The sequence below is a fragment of the Serinus canaria genome, chromosome 6 (genome assembly GCF_022539315.1).
Source record: "Serinus canaria isolate serCan28SL12 chromosome 6, serCan2020, whole genome shotgun sequence".
Classification (NCBI taxonomy): domain Eukaryota; kingdom Metazoa; phylum Chordata; class Aves; order Passeriformes; family Fringillidae; genus Serinus; species Serinus canaria.
Window position 1 is genome coordinate 30,091,914 of NC_066320.1, and position 12,182 is coordinate 30,104,095.

The following is a 12,182-nucleotide window of genomic DNA, read 5'->3' on the forward strand; positions in this document are numbered from 1 at the left end:
TCTGTAATTAGGGCAGCTATTGCCAACTTCAGCACCACTGGCACTGCTCACAGCCTTGCAGAACAGCTCATTGCACAATTTAACATGGCAGGCACACCAGACAAGCCTTTACTACTAGCTTTGAGACCCAGCTTGGGGGATACTAGAGGAAATATCCATGTAGGAACATGCTAAATGGAGTTCCAGGAGTCCCAGTTAACCTGTGGTTTTGGGAGAGGCAGCAGTGTTTGCTCACACAGAGTTCTGCAGGCAGGGAATGGGGGTCAGAGCCAAATTTATTCCCCACAAGCCTCCAGAGGTGATTTATAAGAGAAGCTGATGAACATCTACCTTTTTGTTGTTTGCCCCAGTGGGGACATGCAGAAAGAGCCATTTGAGGATAAAATCTGCTTATCTGCTTCAGCAGATGAAGCTTAGAAAAGAGGAGGGGCATTCATGAGGTGTCTGGGATGAAAGTCTGGGTGGCACAATCCCAAATTTCCTTCATTCCCTCCTGGTTCTTTGCCATCCCAAGTGTACTGCTCTGTCCTCTCAGTTATTGTCTCTTGGTGTTTGGGACAAGATTTGTCTGTGAGAGGAAAAGTAAAAGGCAAAATTCCCCAATTTCCTCCTTTTCCTGCCAACCAACCAACCAACCAACCAACCCACCCCTCTTTAGGACCAGGCAGAAATTTAAACTTTGCTGTGATTCATGCAGCTGAGGGTCAGGCAGTGGTGGAAACAATGAGGTGAGGTGCCAAACAACATCCTGCTGCTGCTTATGGGGGATGAAAACTCAGGTCAAAACCTCTGTGAAGATATTTATGCTCTGTTTGATTCCTCCACTATCAGAGAATGGTTTCATAAAAAGATAACCCAAGTTATTAGTCCATAGCATCACAGAACTGCTTTCAGTGAGCTGTTACCTGGCTCTGGCTGTGATGTGGTGCTGGCACAAAATGATCCCAAAGGGCTGCACGCTGTGAAATGGAAATGAAGTTAATGTCCCTCGAAGGCCTGGGAAAAGAGCAGCATTTTCACTCAGTGTGGAGCTGTGAGCAGCAGGGCTGGCATGGCCAAAGCTACCCCAGGGACTGGGGCACCTGTGGCTCACTGATGTTTTTAATGGAGTTTGGGCTCCTCTGTCCCATGGGTTCCTTTGAAAGTCACAGCTAAAGGCTGTGGAAGTTACTGGAAATGCTTTTATGCCTTGAAGACGTCATCAGGCTGAAGTGTTTGAGATCTTGCTTGCTAAGCTGTTGGAAATGTTGGGTGAATATGTAAAAATGAAGAAAAAAAGGCCAAAAGGCCAAGACTAAATTTTTCTGTACTAAAACAAAGGAAGTTTTTTTGCCCACCAGGGGACACTTCCATGGCTGAGGTTGTACTTTGGTCCATAGCACAGAAGGATCAAAAGAGTTTTCTCTGTGCAAGACCTGCACTCATTTCTCATCACATCTAGTCCTTTAAACAAGCTGGAGCTGGCTTTTGAATAGTGATAGACTGCACTTTTGGTTGGGACAAAGGAACATAAATCCAAGTGTCAGGCAGCTTAGAATCCAGTATGTCCTCATGACTGTTTAATGGAGAACAAAGGGAATTGCCTTCAAGCTAGTGAAATCTCATATCCACTCACCCATTGGTGATGCTTCAAAAGAGAAGAGAATTGTTCTCTTATGAGTCTTGGCATAAAAATTTAATTAGCAGTTGAGCTCTTTGGGAAGATAAAAAAAAAGTTATTTCTTTTTTTACAGTCTCTTTCCTTTAACTGTTTACTTTCTATTTCTGTATTGTTCTCAGAGACATCTGCTGCCTTCTGCAGCTATTTTTCTTTCTCCTTCAGCAGTGATTCTGAAATTATTTTTCCCACTTTCAGAAAACTTTTTTGTTTGTTTGTTTTCTGGGGTTTTTTTTTGCATTATGTTGCATTAATTTGAACGCAGTACTGGGAAGATATTCAGAACACAGAATTCAAAGAAATAGATGAAAACTTAATCAGACTTAATATATAGTGGATACAAAACTGCTGCTCTTGCATAAAATAATAATTACAGTCATTGATGGATTTGTTGTAATTACTCATTCTGTATGAGTACGGATGAGTATATATTAATCAAAAAATCAGTCCTCATCTGAAATCAGATACTATTTATCTTATTAATTACATTTTCATCTCTTTAGCACATGTTATTTTGTTGTTAAAGGCATTAAACCTTATGACAGTATATGTGTTTCCTGTGAAAACTGAATTTGATTTTTTCAAAATCCCTCAGATTGAAAATACAATCATTTCATCTTTCTTATATCACAAGGGGCAGGAAACAAAAGATCAAGAAGAGCCCCAAACCTTTAACTCTGGTGGCATTTGTTCATAATGTCAAATGTCTCACCATCAAATTAATTACATTTCTGATCCAAAGTGACAAATTTTCCAGAAGTGCACTGGTGTTGTGATCACCTTGAAGCACAGATGTTTGTGTGTGGTTTGCACTCTGCAGTTACCAGAAATACTTCAAATAATATACTTTAGCACTCTCTTAGCTGAAATTTGGAACCAAACCTGCTTGCATTATCTAGGGGTTGACCTTTGTTTTTCCAGTTGAAAACTAGAAAATGAATTTTTCATATGGGTGATATGGAGCTGTTCTTCTTTAGAAATGTTCCCTATTTTCATGTCTAACACAAGCCATTGTCTTTTAAACTTAAAAAGGCTTTGTTTTCAGTTTGAAAACACTGAAACAAATTGTTTTGACACTGCTGAAGGTCACCTTCCTTGGGAGAGCAGGCTCAGACTCTGGGTTGGAGAAGCTGAGTACCACAGCAAATATTCCCTTGCAAAACCAGACTCCTTGAGCTCCCAGAACAGCAAATATTCCCTTTGCAAACCAGACTCCTTGAGCTCCCAGAACAATCTTGTGTCCATGCAGGCCAGTAAGGGAAACAGAAATACTGTTACAAGTGCCAAGGCTGTGCTGGACCTTCTCTGGTCCTTAAATCTGGGTGTTTTCCTTTAGGAAAGTGTCACTGGAGGGCTGCTGGGGACAGCCAAAGGTGATACAGAGACTCCATCATCAGAAGGCTGAAAAGACACTTTATTATTAGAAATCTACAGATTTTATATAAACAATGGTGGACCCAAGACCTGGTTGGCCTTTGGGAATCTTCTCTCCCACTGTTGGTGAATGGCACACTCTGGAGAACCATGCCTATGAACAATGGTTACAGAAAGAGAGACAATCATTGACTGAATTCTTTCCTCTGAAGTTTCCCCCAGCTCCTCACAGCTTCCCAGGATTTCCTGGGAGAGGCATGTCTGTCTCTGGTCAGAGGATATGTAATGACTGCAGGAAAGGAGAGGAAGAGGTCAGGGAGTCTGAGTGTTCTCAGGGAAGGGTTTGGGGTGGAAGAGACCTTTGAAGGTGCCCTAGCTCCTCTCCCTGCCATGGGCAGAGGCTGTGCCTTGCTCCTCTTGAGGAAATTGCTGACCCAGCTGAGTTTTCTGAGGTTTGTCTTCCCTGGGGAGAGCTGCATGTGTGAGTTTATACTATGTGAGTTTAATTTCACTCTGCTCTGCAAATTGCTCTGGGCTTTTTCTCTTTACAAAGTCACCTGAGGTGCCTGCTACTGATGTAAAACCTGGGTTTGGAGAGGTTTAAAGCCCTTGGCTTTGGAAAACTTCCAGCAAATAAAGCTTTGGGCTGCTACACCTCTGAGTTCTGGCTCTGGTTTACCAGGTGAGACCAACCTGCAGAAAACTCCCTGTGCCCTCCCTCAGCACCCATTCCTCAAGGGCTGGTTTGTTACCAGCCCTGAAATGGGCAGTGGAAAGCAAAATCAAACTTCCCAGGCTGTCTGATATTAATTCAAAGCCAAGAAGAGTTAAAGAGCTCTGTGGAAAGAGGAGTTTGGTTTGAATGAAGTGAGACAATTTAGGTAGTCATCAAAGGCTTCTGAAACTTCCACCTGCAGCCACAGGTCACAGTTCTTGCTTTTTATTTCAGTGCATGACAAAAGATACCCACATAAATTGCTTCCTACAGAACAATGGGACCTCAACGTTTTATTTTGATGCTCTTAATTGCAAAATAATGTAATTACAGAGCAATGAGATTTTTTTAGTGTGTTTGTCTGGGTGGATTCTTTTTGGTTTTCTGTTTTTTTAGTTTTCTGTTTTTCTGGGGTTTTTTGCTTTGTAAGAGGGCTAATAGACACAATAATGAAATTAAAACTGTTTTGATAGAATGAGATATTTCTGATAGACTTAGATTCTTCTTCAGCTTGACAGCCCATCCTGTTTTAGAAGTAAGTCTCTTTTGGAGGTATTCTAAAGTTATCTCTTTTTTCTATCAGGAGAAGAAATTTTCTGGACTGCTTCTTTCTTTTGCTTTGTGACCCTGCAAATGCAATTGTCATGCTTCAAACTCATTTGACATTTGAAAAGCATTTAATATATTTACATTTGTCATATAATTTTTTCAGGAATTACAAACAATAATTATAGAAGGCTGGATTGCATGATTGGAAATTGATAATAAATGGCTACATGATTTATTTCAGCTCACAGTGCTATTTGCACACTTTTTCCAAAAAAAAAAGACAAAAATTTATTCTCCACAGTAGTGTTTCTGGAACTTTTATAAAGTTGAAGACTTTAAAGTTGTAGATGTATAAAGTAGTTGCATAAAGTAGATGTAGTTGTAGTTGTATAAAGTTGTAGAACAACTTCAAAGGTGTAGACTTTTAAAACTTATTTTCTGAAGGGTGTATTTATAAAGTTTCTTACTAAAATGCAGTGAGGTAGGATGGCAATGTAACAATTTATTAATAAGGATAATTCATGCATGCTCTGTCATAGTCAAATTTATTCTAAATGAGCAGAACTCTTCTGGGGGTTTTTGGTTATCGCTTCAAATTGTGAAAAAATTGTATCTGTCATTGTTTTTTTTTCAGTTTTACAGAATTTTTGGATCCATTCCAGCGAGTGATCCAGCCAGAGGAGATCTGGCTGTACAAAAATCCCTTGGTGCAATCAGACAACATCCCCACACGACTCATGTTTGTAAGTACCAAAGGCCCCTGGGTCACCTGATGGCTGCAAACTGAGTAAATGTTCCTTTGATAGCAGCAGGAAATATTTCACAAGCAGAGGAAGTTCCTTTCATCCCAAAGGCAATTATTATCCCAGCCAATGTTGTCCAAAATGTAGCAAATGATGGGAGGTCTTTAAAAAGCAGCATTATCTGATGACTGGATTTATGAATGTTGATTTTTCAGTTTAGGATTGAGAGCAGTGTTAGCTGAGAGGGATGTGAGAGAAATGAGTAGAGAAGATTTTTCAATTAGCTGGTTGGGTGACCTGACAAAACCTTGCCATGCTCTTGGAAGGTTAAGTGCTTAAATTTTGAGATCCAATTTGTTTTAGTCGTGTTAGGCACTGAGGTACTGGACTCTGAGTAGTCTCCTTCTTTTCCCTAGAGGCAAAACCTTTGTTTTAGCTTCTGCCAACACTAAATATACCCAGAGCTGCGCTGCTGCCACTGCTCTTCTGGCTCTTCCCTGCTCAGCACTTGCAGACTGGATGGCTGAATTTGGTTATCAAACTTCTTAATTTTGATAATCTTCACTAGCAATGATTAATAATCATGACAATCTCTATATGAAAGAGTGCAGTAGAACAGACAACTCCAGAAATGCAGAAATCATGGCTGCAGTTCAGGCTGTAAAAGTGGCAGTTCAGTCTTTCCAACAGCTGCCTCAAAATCATCTTTTCCTGAGTCTTCAGTGAACCCAGGGTTTTATTCTTCAAAATTGAATTCAGATTCAATGCAAATCAGCTCTGTAATTTCTATTCAACTTTTTTATAAATGCTTTATCCTTCATTTATAATAAAATTTTAATTAAGGGACCATTTAAAGGCACCTCCTGCATATGAGGCAACCATTTATCCCAGCCTTCTCAGACAGAGGCTGAAGGCCTGATTTTTAAATTTGCCTTTATAAACAAGAAACATTTTGTTTATACTGCATTAAGAAGCAGCTCTGTTTTGGACTTTACCATCTTGGATGGATGAAAATATATGTTTTTCCTGAAATGGAAGACAGCTGTGTAAAAAACCTAAAAATCAAAAATCAAACAACAAAGAAACAAAACAACCCCCAAGCCAAACATGAAATTGTTGTGCTGGGAAAGACTGAGTTTAACTGTGTGTTTTTTTTCCTCCTGCTCAGCATTACTTTGCTGCATGGTTCCTCTGATCTGTTTGTAACTGAGGAGTTCAAGATCCAAGAGTGAATCTTTGTACAGGGTTCTGCTGCAGTGCTGAAATGATTTTTGAAACCTCTTGGGATAATCATTTGTCCATCCTCTTCTTCCCCAGGCAACGGGCACTGGGAAGCACAATTCTGGGATATAATTATAATATATTCCCATAATAGTAATTCCCATCTAACATGTTCCATATATCCCCAGATTTTGGCAAAGTTTGTGGTGGGTGGAACTTTGAGGCAACTCTGTGTCAGTAACACTTGCATGGTCTGTGTTCTCTTTCTGACTCAGATTTTAAACAGTCAACAGCTTCTTATCTTAAGAAACATGGGTAATTTCTATATTCTTATTTTTTTAAATTTAAAGGAAGAAATATCTGGCTCTAGCATTGCTCACAAGCTTTCATCATGGAAAGAATTTGTTGCCTCTGCTGTACTCTGATATTGAAATTAGGGCCATGGCTTCTCAGAAAGCAATCTCTAAGACTTTATGAATTGCTGGATTGTTTTATTTACTATGAGAGACTTGAATTCAAGAGAAATGTTATGAATGCACATCCAAATTACACAAAGCTGCCTTCTGCATGGGGAGCAAACACTGGAATGAGCTGAGCCTGGTTCTGTCTCTCTATCAAAGGATATTCCTTGTCTTGGAAAGTGCAGGTAACTGCCAGCTTTCCTTGCAAAAGTGGAATTGTGTCCCTGTAACTTCAGCATTGCCAGGATCAATAATAAATGACAGAGATTTTTATCCATGTTTCACAAAAGCCTGGCAATGCTGGAATATTTCACTGCTGGGAAAGGAAACGTAGCTGAGCTGCATCTGAGGAGAGTATTGCTCATTAGAATGGTGCCAAATCTGTTTTAGATATGAGCCATAGAGAAACTTTTTTGCAAAATAAATAAAAGGGGTCTGTCACAAGCCAAAATTTCTTTGTGTGTGCATTTTGCTGCAGAATAAAAAGCACCTTCCAGCTAATGGTTTTGTGTAAGGAGCAGCAGTACACCATGAACATGAATAGTTCATCTCCCTAAAAAATTCACATGCTTGTAAAATATGGGGAAATCTGCAGTTTTACCAGATTCCTGAAGATGGATGGGGAAGTGGTTTGGAACAAGCTGCCCCTTGAATGCTATTCTTTGTTGATAATTTCTGATGCTCCTGCTTGTTCTAAATATTTCTGACTCCATTAAACCTCCATTATAAGCCTGTCAGCCTTGGCTATATTTCTACATGTTCTTCAGTCCTAGAATGCAGATTTTTTATTTTTTTTTTCCTGGTGGCAATACTTATTTTTAAGAATGAAACTAGAAATTCTAAGATTTGCTTCAACCTTTTTTTTTTTTTTAAATTTCACACTGTCTCTGAAAGCAGAAATTAAATTGTTGATGAGGACAGAGAGAAGTGAATATTTCTGGAGCATTAACGTGGCACTGGCATCCAAACTTGAATTTCACACATAGACAGGGGGAGATTTTAAGTGGAAGTGATTCCTCTTTGCACAAATTCTGGTGCCTGCATTCCTAAATGTAGAAAAAGGGAGCAGACTCCAGCCTTTGTTTTAATCTACATGGTTCACTGAGTTAGTATTTTGGAGATGCAGGCAAGGACAATCTGGTACAAGGTGCACAGCCAAAATGACAAACAGAGCCCATCCTCCTGTTGTTTCCTACTCAGATTGTCTGAAATGATAAAGTGAGGACTGGGATTAATCTGTGGTTTAAAAGGAAGATTGTCACGTGTCTTTTGCCATAATAACTCTGTCTGGTCTGGTTTTTCTGTCACTGGGGCTATTTAAGAGTAAGGCCCAGTTCAGCCTCAGTAAAGAAAGCATAATCCTACTTAAGGCCTGGCACCCCTTGTGCCTTTTACAGCTTAATTTTTGCTTTGTTAAAACAAACAAACAAACAAACCCAAACCTCAACCAGTAATTCTCACTTTTTTTAAAGAGAATGAAATGAGTGCACTGAGGCACTGATGCCATTTCAGGTTCCTGGTAGGAGGATTCCTGTCCTCCAGCACTGACAGCTACAGGATATTCTCTTTTACCAGTGACTAAACCTGGAGATGCTCAGGTGTTGTTTTTCTGAGTCTGAACAAAACAAAGCAGTTTGCTTCACATCCCCACACTTGTAAACGACAGAATCATAAAGACACAATGCATTCAAGCATGACAGTTGAAAAGAAGACAAAAAGTAAGATAAAGAGCATTTTAAAATGCCAGGAGGTTGGTGCTGCAGGCTGTTGTGTTGAGTAGGGACTCACTGAGCCCTCAGCCTGGGTGGGTGGGCTGCCTGAGGAAAAAATGTCTAAAATCTGTATTTTGGAATTTTGTGGACCTTATGGACTGTTACTTTTTCCTTGGAGGAGCTGCCATTTTAAATGCATCTCTGGGCAATTACAAATCAATTATGGCTGAGGGCTACATTGGAATATTAATGTGCCCCTCACCCCGGAGCTGCAAAGACAAATCAGACAAATCGTCCCACTTTGCTTAAGGTCAGGAGTTTGATAAAGATCTTTCAGTTTAAATGGAGCTGGCTGCAGCTCATTATTGATCAGAGGCTCTGAGGAGGGATTGATGCTCTCACACATGGTGTTTGTTATCTCTCACAGGCAATCTCCTTCCTCACGCCGCTCGCTGTCATTTTTGTGGTGAAAATAATCCGGCGAACGGACAAGACTGAAATTAAAGAGGCTTTCCTAGGTAATGTGTGTCATTCCTCAAGGGGGAAGTGTCTGATGGCTCTCAGAGATTGATTCCAAGTGTAGTCCAAGCCCTGAAGAGAACCTGTCTCCATTACAGCCCATTACAGTCGTTTGCAGTGCAGTTTCAGGGCATCTCACAGGAGCCTTTGGCTTTATGTGAGTTTGTAGATGTACAAATTCTGTGCCTTAATTCCACAATCTGGCCAGCAAGGACTGGAATTTGTCCATCTGAGACACTGCTCAGATGTATATTTTTTCTGTCACACCCAGTCTATTACTCACCTCTGATTTATACTTGCAGCTATTCTAAATCAAGGCTTTGACTGGAGGGTCCTGTGCAGCTCAGCTGTTTAGTGTAGGAAATTACTCCTCTCATTGTTTTCTCTGATCTTCTCCTGGAATTTACTGTTAGCCATTGCAAAATCCGTGTTCTTGGCTCAGTTTTTCTAATTGGAAGCTGTTGTTTCATCCTTAACTGCCAATGGAATTAGCTGTGCACTGAATCCTGGGCTGTGAGCAGTAGTGATTGTGCTATGGGTTAGGTCTAATTACAAATGTAGGCAGGACATTGGAGCAGAGGACAATGAAAAGGGTAAGTTTTAAGCTGTTCCAGCTAATTCTGGCTGTGCCTATCTCTATCTCTTGAAATCTTACAGTGATATGTGCTCAGATCCTTTTTATATACAGATATTGCCAGAGACCAATATTGATTCAAGCACTTTCACTAGCAAGGGATACCTTGAAGCACTAAGAACTGTGAATGTTTTTGTTGGCCTTACATTTAAATATTCATAATTCTGAAATCCTGTTTTACTGGCTAATTTAAACTTTATTTACTGCCCCTTACATGGTAAAATGAAAGCAATACTCAACCTTACTGTCATGGTTTGAGCCTGGTGCAATGCCAGTGCCCCCATGAGAATTCCTCTTTCCCTGGGTGTCTGTAGGATTGACTTGTTCTTCCATTTTTGCTGGTAGCTATTGTTATATTTTGAGAAAACCCTTATTTTTGCTTTGATGAAGGTCCCACTTTTTTTTTTTTTTAACTTTAAAAAATAGAACACTATAACATTTTTATGATCTAAAATAGCCTCAGGCAAAGGTTTTATGGAGACAGGATGAGTGCTGCTGAAGTGCAGCATCTGGGGCAGCAGCCCAAGGAGAAAATAGCTCAGTGGCTGTCATAATCAAAGCTATAGAACTGTAAATGTTTGCTGGAAATCAGACATTTGCCTGATAATTTTTTTTTTCTGATGGGAAATAAAATTCTTTGGCTCCTGGTTTGCAACAGGGAGCTACGGTGTGGACTGCAAAATTAAATAATTTTTAATCTAAAATGTGTGTGTGTGTGCAGAATCCAAGTGCCAGTGAAATCAAGGCAAAGATCTCCACAGGCTTGAGATGAGGTTCTTTGGGAAGTCTGGGGACTTGGCATGCAAGCACAAATAGAAGAGATGATTAATTCTCACCTAGTATGACAGTTCCTTTTGTTGTCCAATTTTATTAGAAAAAAAAATTGTTAATCATGGGAGCAAATGTGAGGGAAAAACACTGAAATATTTAATCAAAACATCCAAATCTTTTTGAAAGAGAAATAAAGTCATGCAATTGTAGTTTTGGCCAAAAGGCAATGCTTTAGCCTTAAAGTGAAGTGTTTAATTGCATCACACACACACACACACACACACACACACATATATATATATATACGTACATATACATACAGGTGTGTGTGTAGATATATCTATATATCTTGTGTATTGGTGTGTATAGGAATTCTGCTTGACATAAAGAGCCTGAGAGTTTAATCTGTTAAATTACAAAACTCAAAATTTGCAAACCCACAGTACTTCATTCTCTGTTTTTTTCCTCCTTTATTGACTTATGCCCATGCAAATGGCATGGTAGGAAAACTGGCTTTGTGTAGGGAAATAAGAACAAAGTAAGTCATGATGATTACAATGCTCTGAGGTCTGTCCTTAGTCTGGCTAACAAGAAAACAGTGGGCTAAAAAAAAGATAATTCAGTTTTCAGTCCAGCAGTGGTTTAAGTCTGCAAATCAAATGCTGTAATGCTGCAGTTTATTGCTTGGTACTTAGGTTATTATTGTTCTCTTTGCTCATTTTGTAGCTGTTTCCTTGGCTCTAGCCCTGAATGGTGTCTGCACAAATACTATTAAATTAATAGTGGGAAGGTAAGTCCTGTCATGCTCTAAATGTGGGTTTAACTTGGGAGGAATGGAGACAGGCTGACAGCTCCAGCTGTAAAATCCCAGTAAAGAGAGAGCTGCTGCTCCAGAGCACGTGGAGCCAGAGGGGCCCTGTGGAGCTGTCCTTGGCCTGGGGCAGGTGTTGTACAACCTCATTAGGTGACACCCCACTGTGCCAGGGGTCCGTGCCCTGTGCTCTGCTGCTGGTTTGGCTGGCTGGCAGACCTGGACCAGAGAGGGCTTTGGGAGGAGTGGTGGGAGCTGAAATCAGCTCATTGCACTGGCAGCACGGGGCAGAGGGGAGAGTCACAGTGTGGGGCAGCTCAGGTGGCAGTGCCTTTGTCTGATTAAAGAGGAATCAGTTCATTTTGGGAAAAGCAGATTCTGTGTCCAGGTGACATCAACATCCCTGGCAAAACAAACCTGGGAGCCAAGCAGTAAATGCATTCCAAAGTAGAACATTTCCTTAGGGAAGCATTGGTCTGAATGAAGAGCTCAGAAAATATGTTTTAGGTATTTTTTGTCTCTTTATCAAAATTTTTAATAATTTCAGCTGAAAAATACACATTTGACTTGAGTTCATACACTGTTTGTCAGAGTCCAGTGCTGCTTTTGTTGCTGGGATGTTTTGCAGCATTGAGGAAGCAATATTTGTGTTTGGTTTCTGATGAACCCTCTCTGCTGCAGAGCTGGTGCCCTGGTAATGGCACTTGGCACTTTTATTTGATGAGTGCTTTTAAAATAATTAAGAACACACCCATTTCTTTAAACAGGAATAAGCTCATTTTTCCTGCACTCCAAGCCAGGAGTTTTGCTGTCAGCTTGTCTCTGAGTCTGTGATCACTCACTTTTCTTCTCCATGTGGTTTGTTAGCTCAGGATCAGTGTGACACCAGCCAAACCCACAGGCCCAGCCCACAGCAGGGTCAGCAGAAGCTCAGAGGTTTGCTCAATGCACTGAGACAGCATCAAGGCTAGGTTGGATTTTGGTGGCTGATTCTGGGATATTCTGAGAAGCTCAG

At 40.4% G+C, this 12,182-nt stretch overlaps 1 protein-coding gene across 2 annotated transcripts in view; it reads left to right on the forward strand.

Moving 5' to 3' along the window:
* PLPP4 (phospholipid phosphatase 4) overlaps window positions 1-12,182 on the forward strand; it is a 46,098-nt gene that overhangs the window by 10,683 nt on the left and 23,233 nt on the right. The window contains exons 2-4 of one of the 2 annotated variants that reach the window (XM_050976535.1): window positions 4,930-5,038; window positions 8,860-8,950; window positions 11,083-11,146. In XM_050976535.1, coding sequence (XP_050832492.1) covers window positions 4,930-5,038; window positions 8,860-8,950; window positions 11,083-11,146 — 264 coding nt within the window. The remainder of the gene's footprint in view (window positions 1-4,929; window positions 5,039-8,859; window positions 8,951-11,082; window positions 11,147-12,182) is intronic. The other variant, XM_030241403.2, reaches the window with a different exon arrangement.